This window comes from Notamacropus eugenii, chromosome 7, assembly GCF_028372415.1.
Source record: "Notamacropus eugenii isolate mMacEug1 chromosome 7, mMacEug1.pri_v2, whole genome shotgun sequence".
NCBI lineage: Eukaryota > Metazoa > Chordata > Mammalia > Diprotodontia > Macropodidae > Notamacropus > Notamacropus eugenii.
This window is the reverse complement of record NC_092878.1, coordinates 159,426,864-159,447,287: the sequence shown is the minus strand read 5'-3', so window position 1 is coordinate 159,447,287 and position 20,424 is coordinate 159,426,864. Positions and strand designations below refer to the sequence as shown.

Sequence of the window (20,424 nt, the reverse complement as noted above, 5' to 3'; positions counted from 1 at the left end):
TGATAACCATCCCCTCTCTATACTTTTGAAAGTGATCATCAATTGTGAAAGCTGAAAAATTTCTCCTTCCTACTTAGGAAGGTGGGTCTTTAGGTGATAGGCACAACAGTGAGTCATCAAGTCTATGGTTAAAATCTTTTTGGCTTTCAAGGATCTAATAATATGCTCTGCTGGCAGGTGCTTACAGAGTCTGAGGTCACACCTCCATCAAAAAGGAAGAAGCTTCTTTCTGGTTGAGAGAATAGAGGGAAATGAAGATTAGGCTCCTTGATGATGAAAGTGTATTATATACGTGTGTTTTGATTAGTCTGAGCTTGTAGCTTCATCCATGTAGGAGCTCCCTATGTAGAAATTTCCTTGAGGATTCCAAAGCAGGAATTTTTCTGTGTTATATCATCTTAGAGCTCTGCCTGAGTGACTGAGTTTTTCAGGGGTGGATGACCTGCAGCCTCGAGGCTGCATGTGGCCTTCTAGGTCCTTGGGTGTGTCTTTTTGACCGAGTCCAAGTTTTACTGAACAAATCCTTTGGTTAAGGGGATTTGTTCTGACAAGTTTGGATTAGTCGAAGGGTCACACTGGAGGACCTAGAGGGCCACATGTGGCCTTGAGTTCATACATTCCCCACCCCTGGTTTAAGTGACTCTTGCACACAAACCACATGCATATGTATGTATATGTATAATGTATATGTAGGTACAGTGAATAGAGTAGTGGACTTGAAGAAAAAAGCTAAAATCTTGCATCAGCCTCTGAAATTGATTAGCTGTGTGACCTGGCTGAATCAAATAACTTTACCTTTCCCTGGGTCTCAGTTTCCTCACTGACAAAATGAGGGAACTGGCGTTGATAGCTTTTACTGTCTTTTCTGGTTCTAAACCTATATTCCTATCTGACAAATATGTATGTATGTATATATATGCACACACACACACACACAGACCAAATGATAGGGAAGGGACAGTTGATTTGGACACGTACAGAGATCAACTTTTTTGGGAGAGCATCACATGTCTTGATATTAATTCTTATGGGGAAGAGGAAATGATTGGCATATAAGACTTGGAGCACAGAGAGGACTGAACCAAAGCTAATTAAGAAGGAAAATATCAAACATACTACTGGGCATTAGATTTGACTGACCTATGGACATTTATAAAAGGGCTATGAGAGATTACACATATTTCTAAAATCCATGTTACATAAATGCAAAAAAGATAATGTGCTAGGCCCAAAATGAACTATCATCAAATATATGGAATCAGAAATAATAGTCATATTATTTGAAGGTAAATATAATAATTTGTTCAAATAGTATTAATTATATAGCATTACTAATTATTAATCTCTAATATTATTTTATATTTGCTGTAATGTAAATTTAGAATCCTGTTTAAATAGTAAAGAAGAAAGAAACATAAGTAAAAGATGCAAACCAAAATGGAGACAAAATTATGACTACATCAAAAAGTGGGTCACAGAGCAAATCAAGGAAATAATATCGTATGGAAGATGATAATATTAAAATTTATGACAAAATTTATAAGATGTAACTAAAGCATCCTCAGGAAAAAAAAATGTGTATCTAAATGTTTATATCAGAATAGAAAAAGATGAGTCATGAAATTAGCATGCAATGAAAAGGCCTAGAGGGTCCAAGCCCCGCATTCTTTCCACTACTTCTTACTACCTGCAGAGTTTACAGAAAGTTCTGTCAAGCTCCCAGCCCCATTCTTGCACAATATTTCTGAGGGGTCAGTGCTTGGCCAGCTTTTAATGGTTATACCTCCAAATGCAGAGCTCCTAGGCCCACAGGTGTCAAGAAAAAGAGACTTTAGGGATCCTTCTCAGGCAGGATTTTTTTAAGTGAATGAGTTTGTGCGTTCATGTATGCATGTATGTGTGCGTGTATGTATGTGCTTGTGTTCATGTGTGTGTGTATTAGATCCTTTGGGCAGTCTGCTCAAGTCCAAAGTATCTAGAGGGATGGACTCGGTGGGATGTGCTAGGAGGCAGTGACCCTTTGAAACATTTCATAAGCTTGATTTAATTTTTAGTACTTCAAGGAAAAAAAAAAGGTTTTAGCTACATTCCCCTTGTCTTCCCTTGGATTTTCTTTGCTTTCTCCCTATGAATGAGCTTTCTAAATAAGTAGCCTCTTGATCTCATTTTTTATCCTTTGTTTTACTCCCCACTCCACTCTAATTGAATTCATAATGACTGCATTTGGCAGGGAAGCAAAAAGAGAGTTAATGCCCTTGAGAATGCTTATCCTTTGGCCAGCCATCCTGGGGAACACATCTTTCAAGACAATTGACTTAGGAGAGGATTCTTGATACCGTGGGTTTCCAAGTCAAATGGTCGCTATCCAACATCACCATTCTCCAACTGCAAATTCCAATGTTTTTATAGGATGAAATTTAACCTGAAATGAAATGATGTAGAAGGCTTGTAGTGAGTTTTGAGTATCACATTTTGAGAAGTGGTGTGAGTAGCCAATTCATTGTAATATCTGTTTGAATGTGTTCAAAATGGGTCGGCATTATTCAAGAAAACTCCATGAGATATTGTCATTTGCTTTTAACTTTCTTGTGAGCATTCCACCTTCTGGCATCCAGCAGAATTGAACTTGAATGAGGGCATTGAACTTGGTGTCCAAAAATCCTGTGCTCATTTCCCACCTCAGGTGCTAGGATTCCAAGCCAATCACTTCACCTCCCTGGCTTCACTCTCTTAAACTGTAAAATGAGCGTCTAGGTGGCACAGTGGATATAGAGTACCAGGCCAGGAGTTAGGAAGACTGGCCTCAGACACTTACTAGGCTGGGTAAACCTGGGCAAGTCACGTTGCCCTCTGCCTCAGTTTCCTCATCTGGAAAAAGAGCTGGAGAAGGAAATAACAAACTACTCCAGTATCTTTGCCAAGAAAACTCCAGTTGGAGTCACAAAGACTTGAATACGACTAAAATGACTGAACACAATCAGCAAGTTGACTCAGTGGCCTCCAAGGTCCTTTTCAGCTCTAAATCTATGAGCCTGCCACATGATGCATACTGTTAAATAGGTATATTTTCCTACTTGTTTTTTCCCTAAGAAATAATAAAAATTTCCAGTCATGAGGTAAACTCTTACTTAAAGAGCATATAACACCCTATAAAGTCATTGTTTGCAAGTTAATCTTGCAGTTCAACCACTACAATTTTAGGAAGTTTAAATACAAAAGTTAGACCCAGAAAACAAGGCCATATGGCAAGCACTAGTTATTGGTGGTGATGGTGGTGGTAAGAATGTGTGTATGTGTGAGTGTGTGTGTGTGTGTGTGTGTGTGTGTGAGTGTGTGTGTGTGTGTGTGTGAGTGTGTGTGTGTGTGTGTGTGAGTGTGTGTGTGTGTGTGTGTGAGTGTGTGTGTGTGTGTGTGTGTGTGTGTGTGTGTGTGTGTGCGCGCATGTGGGGAACTGGAAGAGTGAATGTACTTTTTAAAAAGAAAGTCAACAACAAGAGAATTATTTAATGAGAATTTCAGGCTAACCCAAACTCAGAAGGAGACAGATGTTCTGGAATCATATAATTTTGTAACTGGAAGAGAGTGGAGAGGCCATGTAGGTAATATCTCTCAGGTATTAGTGACTTGGCCAAAAGCTTCCACAGCTAGATGAATGGTAGAACCAAGAAGAAAACCCAGGTCTTTGAATTCGCAACTCAGAGCCATTTTTACCATATCTTTTGTGGCTGCTTTTTCCTCAAGGGTCTAGGTTGCAGCCTTTCTCTACATGGCATGTATTTTAAAGGAATAATAATTTTAAAAAAGTCATTTCACATATAACAGAAAGCAAATGGGAGACAGTATGGTATAGTCCCTAAAAAGACTGCCTTGGAAAATTGAAGAACCCCATTTTCTTTGACATATCCTAGCCATATAAGCACATGAAAGCGATATGCTTTAAAACCTTCTCACTGGACCTCAGACCCTCTTTTAGACTCTATGGAAGAGATAAATTGCTATTCTGAAGTCCTGGAGATAGTTTGATGTTTGGAGATACCGACATCGATGAAATCACCGGTTCAGAACCACATCTCATCCCACCCACAAACCCCATGAAAAAGAAAAGACTTAACATTGCATTTCTCCCCTTTTATCCAACAAGCAAATGTTTAAGGAATCATATTTAGGAATGAACCTGAAAATTGGGAATTTCAGCTTTATAGTCAGAATTCTTTTAAGGCACCTGAAAGTTAACGAAACTAGACACTCTAAAAGTTAAGTAACTAAGAATATGAGTGATATTTAGATTAATGTTGGTAGGCATGAGAGCCTGGGAGGCCGTCCATTCTTCAACAAGATGTTTATTGGTATGTTAATAGCATGAAAGATTCTGTGACAGATCTGTCCAGGGAAATAGCTCTGTTCACCCCTCTTTCCCACCCTTTTCCTCACCTCACATTCCCCAGTACATTTTTCTACTGTCTTCTTCACCTCTTTCTCTAATGAAGAGGTGACCCATTTCCTTGTCAAGACAAACCTCTCTTCATGCAAACTTGATCCTATCCCATTTTCTTCAATAGATTGATCCTGCTATCAGATCTAGTCTCTCTCATCTTCTGTTTTTCCCGGTCTTTTAATGCTTCCCTGCTCCCTATAGACATGTTTATTTCTCCCCCATCCTACAACAAACAAAAGCTCCTTTAATCCCACTATCCCCAATATCGATCATCCTATGTCTTCTCCCCTTCTCTGCCAACTATACTTGATGCCTCCACCTCTACTTCCTTTTTTAAACACTTTATAATCTATAATCTGACTTCAAAATTCAACTTAAACTGCTCTTTTCAAAGTTACCAGTGAATCTCTTAATTTCTAGATCTAATAACCTTTCCTTAGTTCTCATACTTCCTGGCCTATCCGCAGCCCTCAACACTGAAGGTTATTACTTCTTCCTAGATACTCTCTCCTCTCTTGTTTTTATTTTGAGGCAAATGGGGTGATGTGACTCTCCCAGGGTCACACAGCTAGTATAAGTGTCTAAAGCTGAATTTGAACTCAGATCCTCCTGGCTCCAGGGCTGGTGCTCTATCCACTGAGTCACCTAGCTACCCCACTCCTGGTTTTAGCAACTTTATTCTGTCCTGGTTCTTCTTCTATCATGTGCCTGATAATCCCTTCCCCTTTTCTCATCCTTCATTCAGATCATACCTACTAACCTTGGGTATTCCCCAAGACTCTTGGCCCTCTTCTTTTTTCACACTATACTATCTCACTTGATGATCTCATCAACTCCCATGGAATCGTTTCTTATACTTATGCTAATAATGCCAAGGTCTCTATATCCAGCTTTAGGCTCTCTCCTGAACTACACTCTCACATCATCGACTGTTTTTTAGACATCATAAACTTGATGTTCCAGAAGTACCTCAAACTCAGCATATCCAAAACTGAATACATTTTCTATCCCTGTCTCCAACCATTCCCTCTTTTTAGATTTCATTTTTGTTGAAGGCATCATCACCCTTCCTGTCACTAAGGCTTATAACCAGAGCATTAATTTCTGTTGCCGAATCTTGTCATTTCTATCTGCATCATTTGAATCTGTCCCTTTCATTCAACTTACTTAACCACTACCTTACTCCAAGCCCTCATAACCTCTCATCTGTTCTATTGTAATAGCCCCCTAAATGGTCACTCTGTTTCAAATATCTTCTCCCCCTAAGCCATCCACTACATACACATTAAAAGGATCCCCACCTCCAAATGCAATTCTCCTCACATTACTGCTCTACTCAGTAAGTTCTATTGATTCCCTACGACATTTAGATGTCATATATATGTCAAATATAAACTCCTCCTTTTAAATTTAAAAAATCTTCACATAGTGGTCCAAATGTACATTTGCAGGCTTATTGCATTAGTCTTCCCACATTTTATGATCCACCTGGAAGGACCTTGGCATTCTTCATACTTTATCTCCCCTCTTTTTCCCTTGGCAACGGCTATCCCCAAGGAATGAACACACTCTTCACCCTTGCTTCTTATAGTCTTTTAAAACTTAGCTCATGTCATGTAAATCCTTTACCAACTGTCCTGCCCCAGCTACTAGTTTCCCCTGAAAAATCCTTGTATTTTATGAGTCTGTTTGTGTGCATATTTGGCACAGACACTGGGCTCATTCTCTCAATTCCCACTCATGCTAGCAAACCAGGTCCATGATGAGAAACTGGATATACCTCCGTTCTGTACTCTTGGAATAATATTGAGGAGTTTTATTTTTAAATATTGTTAATCATGTGTATCCCTCCAGTGTACTTTGCAATATTGCTTTAACCAGTTAACATCTCCCTCATATCCATGAAATAACTTACATAAAATACAATTCATGAAAAATACTATGCCTGCTACACTTTTTTCTTTGATATTTGTGCTTTAAGAATATGTTATTTTATTCATGAGTACTCCCTCCAGAAATACAGATGGTTGTCTAAATTAGTAGTCAATATAAGTCATCTTAGTCATTCCAGTTCTTGGGATGAGTTCATCTGCCCTCAAGTAGATTAGTCCTTGGAAAATAGTCACAGGATCCGTTTCTAGTCCCCCACAAATGAAGCCTTTCCAGCTTAGTCAGACATCCAAGAACCCCTGAGTCACCTCCAAACCACCATGAGGTGCCCATTTTAGTCAAATAATAAAAACAAAAACATCAGTGCTCCCTCCAAAAATAGGCTAATTACATTTATGCACTTTATTTGTACAAATAAATAAATTTGTACAGATTACATTATTTTAAAAATTGATAAACATTTATATGAAAGCAATATATTTCCCAAGGATTAAAAAAGGTGTGGTACAAAGTCTCCAGCTTAGAAAGAACAACTGATTATCAATTTGGCAGCCATTAACAAGGTACTCAAAAGCACTCAGGCACTTTACTATTGCCTTTATTAATTGTTGGAAAATGTTTGGCTTGGTTCCGCATAATGGCTTCTTCATGCTATACAAATACATAAAATAGACTCAAATATAGTGAAAATCCTACAGTATTTGATTTCCCGGTTGAGGGGGAAAGTCCTCTCTGTTTAAACTCTGTCACAATACAATACTGTCTAGAATAGTAGATAAGAAACATGACATTTTCCCTTTTTTAAAATTTTTCTTTTGTTTCCTCTTTTTAAATAGCATTTCATTTTTTCTAATTACACATAAAGACAATTTTCAACATTAATTTTTTGAAAGATTTTGAGTTCCAAAATTTTCTCCCTCCTTCCTCTTCCTCCTCCTTAAAATGGCAAAGAGTCTGATAGAGTTTATACATTTGTAATCAGGTAAAACATGACATTTTTTCAAGGAGATTGTTTAAGCACATTGTGCTTCTATCCAGACTCCAGCATCTCCATGATGGGATCAAATATGGTTTCCAAATTAAGGGAGCTGAGCCAAAATATCTTATTGATCATTTAATATATAAATAGATGTTGTCATGTTATATCATTCAAACAAAATGCAATTTGAACAAATTCTTTCTCCATTGTTATCAGAATTTCATTTCAACTCCATGAGTAAAAAATCCTTAAGCTTTTAAATGAAATTAAATCCTTAATCCAAGGAAAAATCGAGATTGAATGCTTTGAGTTTCTATCCATTGGTTGTATTGAATTGATGGATGAAATGGTCTCAGTGTGGCCTATTGATCTTTAAAATAGATGGTAACTGGTTTAGATATCTTAACAAAATAAGAAAAACATCAGATATTAAGAAAGCCTACATCCCATTAGAATAATTATAGAAATATTAACGCTTCCACTGAAAAAGAGGATAAAGAGGATTGATCAATATTCTTAGAGAACATGATAGGTGAAAAATCTTTAAAAACTGTAACCATCATGTGATGGTATTCTGTCTACTCCCAAATATCTTTCCACAGGTGTTTGGCCTGCTGACATTGAAACATCAAGCAAATGGCTTTATTTTTTTTAATGGAAATACAGGGTTTAAAATGGTAATTTGGGAAAAGATCTTTGCAAGCAGAAACAGTACTTTTTCTTAAGAACTTGAAATTTAGTGATCAAAGTGGATTACACTAAGAAACAGTGGAGATACTGTACCATGAATGCAGGCTATAAAAAAAAAAATGGTCCTTACCAGGGACCTGGAAAGACATGATCTGGAGGCTAGAATTCCATGTCAGAAGCTTGTTATCTCTTATGTGCTGACAGATGACAAATTCCAGGACTATAAATGTAGAATTTAAGCAATAAATTGCATGAGAAGCGGACCAATACCACAGACAAAACTGTAGCCCACAATTGCCCTTACGTAACATTGATCCACAAAAATTTAAGAACATTTTTAATAGATGCTACCATACCAATTACTTATAATCTCCAAATCAAGTGGAATGAAAAGGTTTCAAAATATAGAGACTTAACAGAATACATGAAAATCACTTGGGAACAAGATGACGTCCCAGTTATCCCTGCTGCTTTGTCTGCTGTGGGCGTTGTATCAAGGATGCTTGCAGTGAGCCTACAGAAAATGTGCTTACATCGTAATACTTTTATTCAGTTACAGAAAGCAGCTGTTTCATCTGCTTGTGCAAATATCCGCAGAACATTAAGTGTAGCACACACACACACACGCACACGCACACACACACAAAGTGACTTGCCCCAATATCCTTTAAGAGAAGAATAAAATAAATGACAATAAAAATAATAGAAACTCACATTTGGTGCTATATTAAAAACAATTTTTTTCACCCACAAGATCCTGGGATCAATTCAGGAAAAAAGTATTGCAATGACCATTTTGTAGAGGAAATTGAGTCTCATGCTGGAACTTGCCCTGGATCTTTGGATCAGAGATTTAAGGCAGGGATTGGCAATCTGCTTATTAACTGAAGGCCAAATCAGCCGACATTTTTATAAGTATTTTACATTTTAAAATACAATAAAGCTCTATTTTAAAATGTAAAAAAAAAAAAAAAACCCTTAACTAATGGGCCATACAAAAAACATGTGGTGGATCCTATTTGGCCCTTGGGCCATAGCTTGCTGACCTCTCATTTAGAGCTAGATGGGGGCCTTGGAGAGACTACTACAATTACTTCAACGTATGGATGAAGGAACTGAGGCATGCAGCTCAGGGTCAACCAGGTAGTGAGTAGCAGAGCCAGTATATGAACCCAACTTCTCTTGGAATTGGACACATTTCGTAGAGTCATATACCTGAATTAGTGGGGGTGATGTGACCTATATTCAAGTTTTTTAATTCCAGGTTCAATGATCTTCCATAGTAAAGATATATAAAATTGGATATATATATATATATATATATATATATATATATATATATATATATGTGTGTGTGTGTGTGTGTGTGTGTGTGTGTGTGTGTGTGTGTGTGTGTGTGTGTGTGCCTGCATGTGTGTGTATAGTCGTGTGTATATATGTATGTGTGTATATATATGTGTGTGTGTGTATGTGTATATAGGCATGTGCCTGCATATGTATATATTCATGTGTATGCATATATACATATACACATAGACACAGATATATACACATATGTATGTATACATGGGTGCATATAGATATACATGTGTGTATGCATGCATGCCTGCACGTGTGTGTCTATGTGTGTGTGTGTGTGTGTGTGGATGTGCATTTGCTCAGTTACTCACTTTTCCTTATTCCTCTGTTTTTTAATGCTTGGCAGAAGAGTTACTGAAGTATTCTGCTGAAAATTTGGGGTCAACTTGATATACCAAGGGTCATCTCTATGACAGCATGATCAGTAGATGAGGGGGAAATTTCACTCATTAGCATTTCTAATGAGGGACTTTGAACATCTGCCTGGAACACTAAGGTCAACCTTGGCCTTGAGCAGAGAAAGGAAATTGCAATTTAATGGGGGAGGGAGGTATTGATGCTTCTGCAAAGATTCTCACTAAAAGCTTTGCCAGGTAGTCATCATGCTCTGATTTATTGGGTACTGATGTGAAGACACATTTGTGTAATTGCTACTTAGCATTTTCTTGTGTGTCATTGGGCCTCAGAGGGCCAAAGCCTAAGGTAGGATGAGAGATCAGAGTCCTCATGTTGGACGTGAGTATTGCTAGAAGAGAATTATTTGCAGCATGAGGTAGAAGAGTGGTACCGAGGGTAGCCCAACCTTTTTCTCAGCTTCATTTGTAAAATTTGTAAAATTTTCTCATTTATAAAATGAAGTGGCTGAATTCAATGGACTTTAAGGGCCCTTCCACATCAAAATTTATGATACTATCCTTGCCTTTGGAGGATTCACTTTTTAAAATGTTATTTGTGTGGATTTGAGGAATGTTTGCATTAAATTCAATGGCCCACCTTTGGAAAAATATATAAAAGTATTTTATAGCTTTGCATAAAATCTAGTGACTACACAAGATAAATCACTCCAAAGTTATGCCCAAGTTCCAGAATGCAGTGCCAATCCCCCTGTCTCTAGCAATTCAATCCAGGCAGCTGACAGATGTGCATTCCTGAGTTATTCCCAACGGAATATTTATCTTGGATGGACATGTCATTCTCCAAGCTGGTCCTTTGTTTCTTTTAGTTCCTGTTTACGATTTGACTTTATGTTGCTACAGAGATTCCACCTCATACCTGTCACAGGCCTGAATCATGTAATTTTAATTCATAGTTCCTTGGGTTATAGTAACTACTATTTGGTATCTCCAAATGTATCCTTTTAAAGTTGATTTGTATTTGTACATACAAGTCATGAAAGCGTGTTTGAGTGATGCCGAAATTTAGTTTTCATTGGGAGAATGTCATGATTATTCTTAGAATTGTACACTATAACCCATAGAAGACCTAGAAGTGTATATGAGTACAATGGAAATAACCACTGAGTTATAGCGTGGAAACTATGGGAGCTAACATAAATAGTAGAGAGTTGCTGGGTGGTTTCCTATCTGTAGAATCTGGGAGCCTCTGCCCTCCGGGATTGTAGTAAGACTCAAATGAAATGATATTATGAAGTGCTTTGCAAACTTTAGAGCATTATAGAAATACTAGCCATTAATTATTATTATCTGCACAGCAGATATAATAAGAGCAGCTATCTCAAAAGGTGTTTGTGAAGATATTTTGAGAAAATACAAGGTGTCCCAAAATTTCTGATGCCTTTTCTATCTGCACATCTGTATGATTATAAAATGCCCTAAATTCAAACTGCACTAAGACTTTTGAGATGCCATGAAGTGTGTAAAATGTTTTGTTATTTCTTAACTATGGATCTTAACTATTACAAACTGAAATAATATAGGTAAACAGCTTTGAAAAACTACATAGAACCATGGAGATGTGATCTATTCCTATCAAACAAGCTTTGTGCAAATTTATCCCTAATCCCCTTCCTACTAACAATCTATGTACAATTAAAATTTTGCTGTCACTTGCAGCTAATTGTCACAGTGGTTTTCTAACTATTGGGCAGTGTTCACATGCCTGATCGAGGTGTATCAACAAAACTCAACATCCACATACATGCTGTAAAGTTGAATTTTGAGTCCCTTTTCTCTCCTATTCTCCTTTCCTCTTGCATTAACCAATCACTTGCATTTCAACAGCTGTCAGGCAAGCTCTGCTGTTCTTTCGACATCCTATACTCCTTGTGAGTTGACTTTCCATCCATGCCACAGCTACACCACTGCCTTTTGTACCTTCTTTCTGATTGCATCTGGTTCCTGTAAATCAATCCCAGATGAAACTACCTAAGCCTACCCTAATAGGCATCCACCCATGCCATCCATCATGATCAGATTCGCCCAAGCTGAACATTGCCCTCGATTATGTTGGGATGCCCCAGAGGTGACTGGAGTTTAATTAGAGTCTCATGTTTACAATGACCAACTGTCTCTCCACCTTTGACCCCTGTCTGTTGTCTGAATCCCTAACCTGGGCTTTAGTGTTACTCCTCCATCAGGGTGTTTGTGTCTGCATGAAATTTTCAGCCCTACAGAGATTAGCACTTCAGTGTGGGAGGGACCTCAGGGAACTAAACCTAAGGTGGGCCTAAACATTCCAGGCTCCTCGGTGATCCAGGGAATGTGATGGTTTAAGAACTATTCAAATTTAAGTATACTATGAAGGACCACTAATCTGCATCCACCAGCATCATGCTGCTTAAAAAATCATAAAACAGAAAATAGAGATAGGAGAGTGAAAATTTTCATTTTAAAATAAAATTATAATAATTTTTGGTGTCACTTGAAGGGTATAATCTTTCCAGTGCGACATGACACCTTTTGATTCTATTTAATCCCTAAGAATGAGACAGATAGACAGATAGACAGACACAGTGAGAGATGTAAAAGGAGAGAAGAGAAATGAAAGAGACAGAGAGACAGAAAGAGAGAGAGAGAGAGAGAGAGAGAGAGAGAGAGAGAGAGAGAATAAACTTATATACAGTATCCTTCCAGTCCTTGATTCAAAGCACACTGCACATTTCTGTTTCTTGTTTATTTGTTCCTGTGTCTTTGACCTACTCTCAGTGAGTAGTCAAATTGCGATTTTATTGGTACAGGAAACCTTCCATGAGGAAATATATAACTGTGTGCACACACATAAGCATCTTATGAGCATACACATACACAAATAAATACATATGCACATATATACACACAGATATGTGCGTATATATATGTATGGATATGTGTATTTGTATATACATATATGTGTATATACATATACATACACTTACACATACACATACTCATACACATACATATACACATACACATATACATACGCGTATACATATACATATGCATATATATGTATATATATACATATATATATACATATATATATACACACATATACATATAAGTAGCTAGGTGACGCAGTGGCTAGGTTTCTGGATCCGGAGTCAGGAAAACTCATCCTTGTTAGTTCAGATCACATACTTATGAGCTGTGTGACACTGGACAAGTCACCTAACCCTGTTTGCCTCAGTTTTTCATCTGTAAAATGAGTGGCAAACCAGTCCAGCATCTCTCAACACAACTGAAACACCAACAACAGCAGCAAGTACATGCACACGCATACATCACATACACGCGTGACACCTGCGTGTTCCTGAGGCAGAAGTCAGTTCTCTCTCTGCTTTACCATGCTTCCCCTCCTACCCATTCCAGTACCTCTAGCTACACCTGTACACGCACACACACACACACACACACACATGGATTTACATGTCAGTGCGTGTGTGTATGAGGAGACTGTTTTGGTTAATGGAAACATAGGTTTCAAAATGTCTGAGTCATGGTTCGATTCTTTTTATCAGAGATGGTTCATAAGTGTTCGTTGACTTGATTTGATGTAATTCTCTGAAGTTCCAACTCAACATTATGAATTTTTTTCACTGGATCTCTTATAATTAGGTCCGTTCACTTGTGCTTTAATGTTCAGATTCAGTATAGACATATTTCAATCCAATAAGTATTTACTTCATGTCTACCGTGTGTCAGATGCTACGTTAGGGTCTGAGGACAGAAAGAAAAAATAAACAAAATCGCTCCAGGTATCAAGGAATTTAACATTCTCTTGGGAGGAATAATGGGTAAGACCAAGGAAATGCAAACAATATCCAAAGCAAATTGTTTTGGGAATTGGGATTGGAACTCTAACACCTGGAGGAACCAGGAAGGTCCTTATTTAGGAAGTCACTTGAGGAGAGCTAGGGATTCCAAAAGGAGAAAAGAGGAGGGCTTTCCAAATACGGTAGACAATCTATGCAGAAATGGGAGAGAAATGTCCTCGATAGGAAGAGCCAATAGCTCATGGGACAATGTGAATTGGCTGTCATCTCATTTAAGTCAGTTATTTAGATCTCAGTATTAAGATTTGCCTCTGTTTGCTTTTTTTTCCTTCAGGGTCTCCTGCCCTCACTGGCACTGGTACTGTGAATGTCATAGTCGATGATGTCAATGACAACGTCCCTACCTTTGCCCACAAGATGTACTCTGCCACTATTTCAGAAGATGCCCCAACTGGGTCAGATGTGCTCCTTGTTAATGCCTCTGATGCAGATGCTTCAACAAATGCTGTCATCAGGTAGGACGCCTTTCCAATGGTCATTTAGTAGTTGATGTGGTCATTAATCACCAGGGGTGTTCTGGTGTATATTTCACTACCAGCTCTCCAGGTAATAAGGCACACAAAACATTCTTTTAAGTTTAACCGGGTTTATTAACATTTTTCCATCACTTTCTTAAATCTAAACAATTAACAAAACAAGTCAAATACTGATTTGCAATGTTGGCTGATTTCTGAGGTGTAAATACTCATAGAAAATTTAACAATTGGCTTTCAGGTTTGGGTTGATTACTGCTGTTTATCACCAATTACTTGTTACTTCTGTGCAAATCAGGGTCTTCTTAGAATAAAAGCTCAAATCGTACATAATCTTTTAAACATAATTTCATAGATATTGATCATTGTATCCTGGTGAATCATGGAATCTCCAGATTAGAAGGTAACTCAGAAGTCATCAAGACCAGCTCAGACTCAGATAAGAGTCCTCTCAAAAGAATCTCTAATGAGTGGCCATCCAATCTTTGCTTGAAGCCCTCCAGGAAGAGAAACCCACTGCCTCTCAAAGTGGTTTATTTCACTTTTCCATGCCTAATTGGCAGTTGCATTTCTTTGTATACCCAACATTTAACACAATGTCATTGGCATAGTAAGCACTTCAGAAATGCTGATTGACTGACTGACATCAAGGCTCAGTCTGACTCTCATCTGCTTAGAAACAAATTCCAGCCATTTCTTCTATTCTTGCTATTTGGGGTAAGGAAGAAAAAGCCCAATCCTTCCACCATACAGCTCTTGACAATATTTGAAGGTTTCTAATACACCCTCCCTTCCCATAGCCTTCTTCTCAGTACCACCAAGTCTTATCTTCTCCAGGTGAACCATTCTTTATTCCTCCAATGAATCATCTTGTCTTCTGATCTTGAGGTCCCTTGGATTGCTCTCCTTTGGTTGTTCTATAGCTTATCACAGGTTGTTTTTTTCCGCTAAATAAAAGTTGAATGCCCTTGAATTAGCTGGATATTAGCAAAATACATGATTTTCCAGAGAAAAACCGCAGTGCAATTTTTCCTTTGGATTACTACTATCACTAATACAAGGACTAGGTCTACTACCTACTACTTAGGTAGGGTGGGCACTTTAAGATTTGCAAAATGTGATTGCATTTGATATATTAAATTCATGTTCAGTTGGATAGTATAATCATCATAAAACACAAACTAAAAATGGAGGAATATTTAATTAATTAAATTTAATTAAGTAAGCTATAATTAATTACCCCAATGTATGGAAGACCTATGCTAGATACTGGGGATTCAAAAAAAAAAAATGGAAAATAGTCTTTACCCGCTAGAAGCTTACAATTTAATGTGTGTTATTCAGTGAACAGGCATTAATTAAGGTCCTACTATGTGCCAGATTCTGTGCTAAGTGTTGGGGATACAGTGAAAAGCAAAAGGAAGCCCCTTCCTTCAAGAGGCTTCCAGTCTAATGAGAGAGATGGCATGCCAACCAATAGGAAACAATCGACAGAGGGAAGAAGTACAATTAAGAAGGATTGGGAAAAGTGCATTTGACATCAACATTTCTGTCTCAGTTGTGTCCAACTGACCCCATTTGGATTTTTCTTGACAAAAATATTAGAGTTGTTTTGCATTTTCTTCTCTAACTCATTTTACAGATGAGGAAACTGAGGTAAACAAGGTTAAGCGACTTGCCAGGGGTCACACAGTTAGTTAGTTCATATCTGAAGCCAGATTTGAACTGAATCTTCTGACTCTAGGCCCATCATTCTATCCACTGCCTTGCCTAGTTGCCCTGTATATAACATGCAGATAAGCAAATATAAAGACCTATAAGTAGGGATCAGAACAGGATACTCATAAAGGATTGTTTTGGAACTGAGCCTTGAAGAAAGCAAAGAATTCTGAGAGATGTAGGTGAGGAAGGAGGACATTCAAGGCATGTAGATTACTCTGCACAAAGACTAGGAAGAAGAAGAAATGTTATAAAGAGAATAACTCTTCAGAGCCCTTATTAATGGGGCTTTAAATGTCAACTAAAGTTGTGTGACAATAATTAACACATTTAATTGGGTTACCGCTCCTCTGAAGAAGATTGGCTTCATAATACAGGAAGGGCTGAAGCAAAGGACGTTTCTGTGTCTTCACTGACAGATCATAATTAATATCATAGTAATGGAAAGGTTATCCTTAAGGACTCCAGATATAATCATCAATTCAGGTCATTCCAGAAATGATGAAAACTATGCAATGCATCACTATAGACTAAAAACTTTTAGCACTTACTGAATACATAACAAGACACAACCTGGTGGTTAGAATCATACATTACTGTCTTTCATAAACTGATAAGAAATTCCTATACTACAAATACAGACAAAAATATGTCTAAAAATTAACTGTACTTGAAATGGACCATTACTACTGATAGAATTCGTAACCATAGTCACCCAGACATCACAATGATCCATAAAATTTTTTAGAAGAATATTTTGGTAGGTATTACCAGGACAAATACTCAGTGTGGAATGTAAATCTTGCAAAATAGAAAGACCTAACAGAAGAAGTTAAAACCATGCGGGAGCAGAATATGGTACATGTCATTCCATCATCCTGTCTGATACCAGAAGAATCCTAAAAATGTTTTCAATGAAACGATAGAAGATGTACTCACATCCTGATATTTTTATTCAAATACAAAAAAGTAGTGATTTTATCATCCTGTGCAAATATTCAGTGAGCATTTGACACAAAAGAATAATAACAGCCTGGAAACCCAGTCTTTGAAAATTTCCATTTAGTCTCCATCAAACTAGATAAAAAGAATGAGATGACTCCAATAATAATGAGTGACAATAATAATAGCTGTTATTTACATAATGCTTTCATGTTTGCAAAGATTTTTACATCCATTATCTCATTTGTATGAGCTATTCTTTTTTGTGCATTGGCTAATTTTATTATGTTATTTTCCCCTTTTATAGCTATTAGTCACAAAATTCCAATATTTAAATAGCACTTTAAAGGCTTCAAACCACTTTATATATCTTACCTTATTTTAACCTCGGAACAATCATATGAGATGTAACTGCAAGTATTATCTTTATTTTAAAAGATTTTAAAACTGAGATTCAGAGTGGTTGTGACTTACCTGCACACACATGCACACAGAGTCAATCAATGATTTATGAAGCACCTACTAAGCATCAGATATTGTTCTAGGTATGAGGGATACAAAAACAGAAATAGAGTCACCTCTGTCTTCAAGAGGCTTGCGTTATATCTAGGAAAACATTTAATGTTGGAGTGTAGGGATAGGATTTGAAGCCTGGTCTTCCTAACTCCAGATCCAATACTCAAATACAATTTATTTTAGCTGCTAGCTACCCTCAAGTACAATGTCTCCCATTGATGCTAAATAGTTTAAGGACATATGAACTATCACTCTATGTTATAAGCAGGTGGTCAATTATAGTTTGTTAATCCATTATGAGCCAATGAATTGGTTATACTGGGATAGCCCAAGTTAGTTAGGCGTAGAAAGTAATATCCCTGGGCATGGAGGCACTAGGCTATAATGGGGTTCTCAGACTCCTTTCTATGTTGGCAGGTCTGATGTGGTTTAGTACTTGTGGTTTCACAGTTTCCTGGATTACTTGAGATTTAAATTTTACATTTGAATTTATCGAGACATATTGTAGCCAGACAGGAGGTTGGTTGAGGTGATGTCTGCAAGGGAGTTACCTGAACAAACACACCAGCCGCCTTCTCTTCCTGCTACTGGCTCATTTCCTTGTTAAATCATTCTCCAGGTTTATAAAGCTATCTGGTGTATGAATGGAGGTAGAGTATATTAAATTGCCAGAATTTCTCAACTCAAACTTCATGCCCATTTCATTGTCAGCTGAGCAAAATCTCTTCTCACTTCTGGGTTAGCTTTCCATCTCAGTTTCAGATTGAAACTTCTAGGTTTGAATTAAAATAATTGCAATTGGTCACACCCAATGGACTCACATGGCAATTTCAAATAGCATAAGAATGTGAACAGTCATTGCAAATAAGAAAGGGTGGAATGGTATATGAAGCAAAGAGGAATTTTATCTCTTTCTTTCCCCTTCCCCTTCTCTTTTCCCTTCCCTTTCCCTCTTCTTTCCACTTGTGAGAGGCAGGATAGGGCAGAAAGTGATCAGATGGGTAAAGTGAAGTGTGTATTTGAGAGCTTCAAGAAGATTTCAAAGAATATATGGGGAAGGCAAGTCCTGTAGTTTAGATTCTAATAATCTCACTAACCCCTCCATCCACATCAAATAGTCTGCTCACCCCTTTAGTTTGCTCTTGCTGGCCCTGCGGTCTCTACCTCTATTCGTGCTTTACCAAACCATGAGCTCCTGGTACACTTGCTTCCCCTGTTTTTCTGTTGCAGTCAGCCTCTATCCTCTCCTATTTCCTGTGGAGCCAGCAAGAAAAACCTGGAGGAACAGTGGACTTCCAGTCTTCCTTCTCTTCTCTGACTCTCAGCTTTCTCTGACTTTGCATCTTAGCCACATAGCTTCTCAGAAATAGGAAGTTCCCCCAAGGTCAAAAGCCCTGAAAATCTCAGAGACTCTGGGTGATGCTAGTGGCTTTCCAGCCCCACCAAGTCTCCATAGTACTATCCTAGATTTAGGAATTATAGTACAAAGCTGAAAAAGTAAAAATGAGACTATGGGCTTCCTCCTGAAACTCATCAAGAAATAATAGTTTGATTTTACTTACCAAAAATATCATTCTTTTCTGTATTTTGTTTTGTTTTATTAAATAAATTCTTATTGTCTAAGTAGACCTTTTCCTGCATGACATAATGAAGACAGTAAGTGGTAGTGGCAGCTTCAGCATTACCCACTGTGGGCTGATGAATTCTTCAGGGAATTCAAAATGGCTTTACATTAGTTATTAATGCTGCTTAATTCACTCCTGCAGAAAACATCCCAGCATGATGTAGTCAAAAATGTCTTTCTCATTTCTTCCCCTTTTCTTCTTCTAAAGGATATGAACTTTTAGAATTCGCAAGCACTCGAGTAAAACACTAAAGAACATGATAGAATGGTACTCAAAGACTCTAGTGGATCTGAAATCCCACTAAGATATTTTTACAATCCATCCATATCTCTCCATTTTGTATGACTCTTGTCCAAACCCCTCCCCCAGCATTATGCCCCAGGGAGTGCACCAACATAGTGAGGGTCTTTCTCTTTCTATTGATATCACAAGTATAACAGTGGAGCCCATAGACTACCTGTAAGTTCATCCCTTATTGTCAACCAGCCTATCTTTTCTGTACCTAAAGTTTGATTGATGATATAATTTACTCAGTTTCTCTTATATGACCCTTATTTGTAATGCATTGCCAGTTACATGCACTATCAATCTTTCTCTTCCCTTCCCTTCCCTTTCTTCCCTTTTTTCCTTTTCTTTCCTGTGGGTCTCTCTATCTCCCCCAGGCTGGAAGCACAGGAGCCACTCATACACAAGGTTCCACTTTGACATGGAAACTGTCACTTATTCTCTTTCCAATTTGCTCCTTTTTAGGCAACCTGTTCACAGGAACTCACCATATAATATAGAATTCAATGTGGACACCTGATTGGTTTAGCCCACTTTGGCTCAGAACTCTCACCCCCAAGAGATCTTCTAGCCTTAGCCTTCCCAGTGGCAGGGATTATTGGCATTATGCTCCCACACCTGGCATTACAATTCTTATCTCTAACTCTGTTAAAGATAAAATAAACTGCCTGGGGCTATGAAAAATACAGTACCTTAGAAACTATCCATATTTAACATTCATTTAAATGGACAATAATAAAGTGTCTAACATCTCACCAACATAATCCAAGAATCTATCTTTGAAAAATTCATTTAAGTTGCAAAGTCTCATGATGAAAATAAATAACCTTAATGAGTGCTTGTGATGATGGAAGAAGATAGCTACTAACAAGACATATGTAGATGCATGCCTTCCAAAAACTGAATAGCTGATAAAGAAGGAAAAGCATAGAACTCTTGCCCACCCAAGGAAGGAAGGAAGGAGGGAAGAAAGAAAAGGAAGAAAAAAAAGAAAATTTTGAATTGCAAAAAATTTAAACTCTACATGAGTTTCAATGCTCTACTAATTTATCCATTTAAAGCAGTTCATAAACTTTATGATATATATTTTAAAAGACCCCTCAAGACTTGAAGGGGTTATTTAAAAAAGTATTCCTACAAATGTATGTTAAAATATACTTTAATAACGCCTTAGAAATGTAACAAAAAAGGCCAGTGTGGTGCCACAGTGAATAGGGCATCAGCCCTGGAGTCAGGAG

At 37.6% G+C, this 20,424-nt stretch overlaps 1 protein-coding gene across 3 annotated transcripts in view; it reads left to right on the top strand.

Moving 5' to 3' along the window:
- The window catches only part of FAT4 (FAT atypical cadherin 4), a 228,630-nt gene that overhangs the window by 134,927 nt on the left and 73,279 nt on the right, over positions 1 to 20,424 (top strand). For all 3 annotated transcript variants that reach the window (XM_072624971.1, XM_072624970.1, XM_072624972.1), the window contains exon 7: positions 13,901 to 14,081. In XM_072624971.1, coding sequence (XP_072481072.1) covers positions 13,901 to 14,081 — 181 coding nt within the window. The remainder of the gene's footprint in view (positions 1 to 13,900; positions 14,082 to 20,424) is intronic.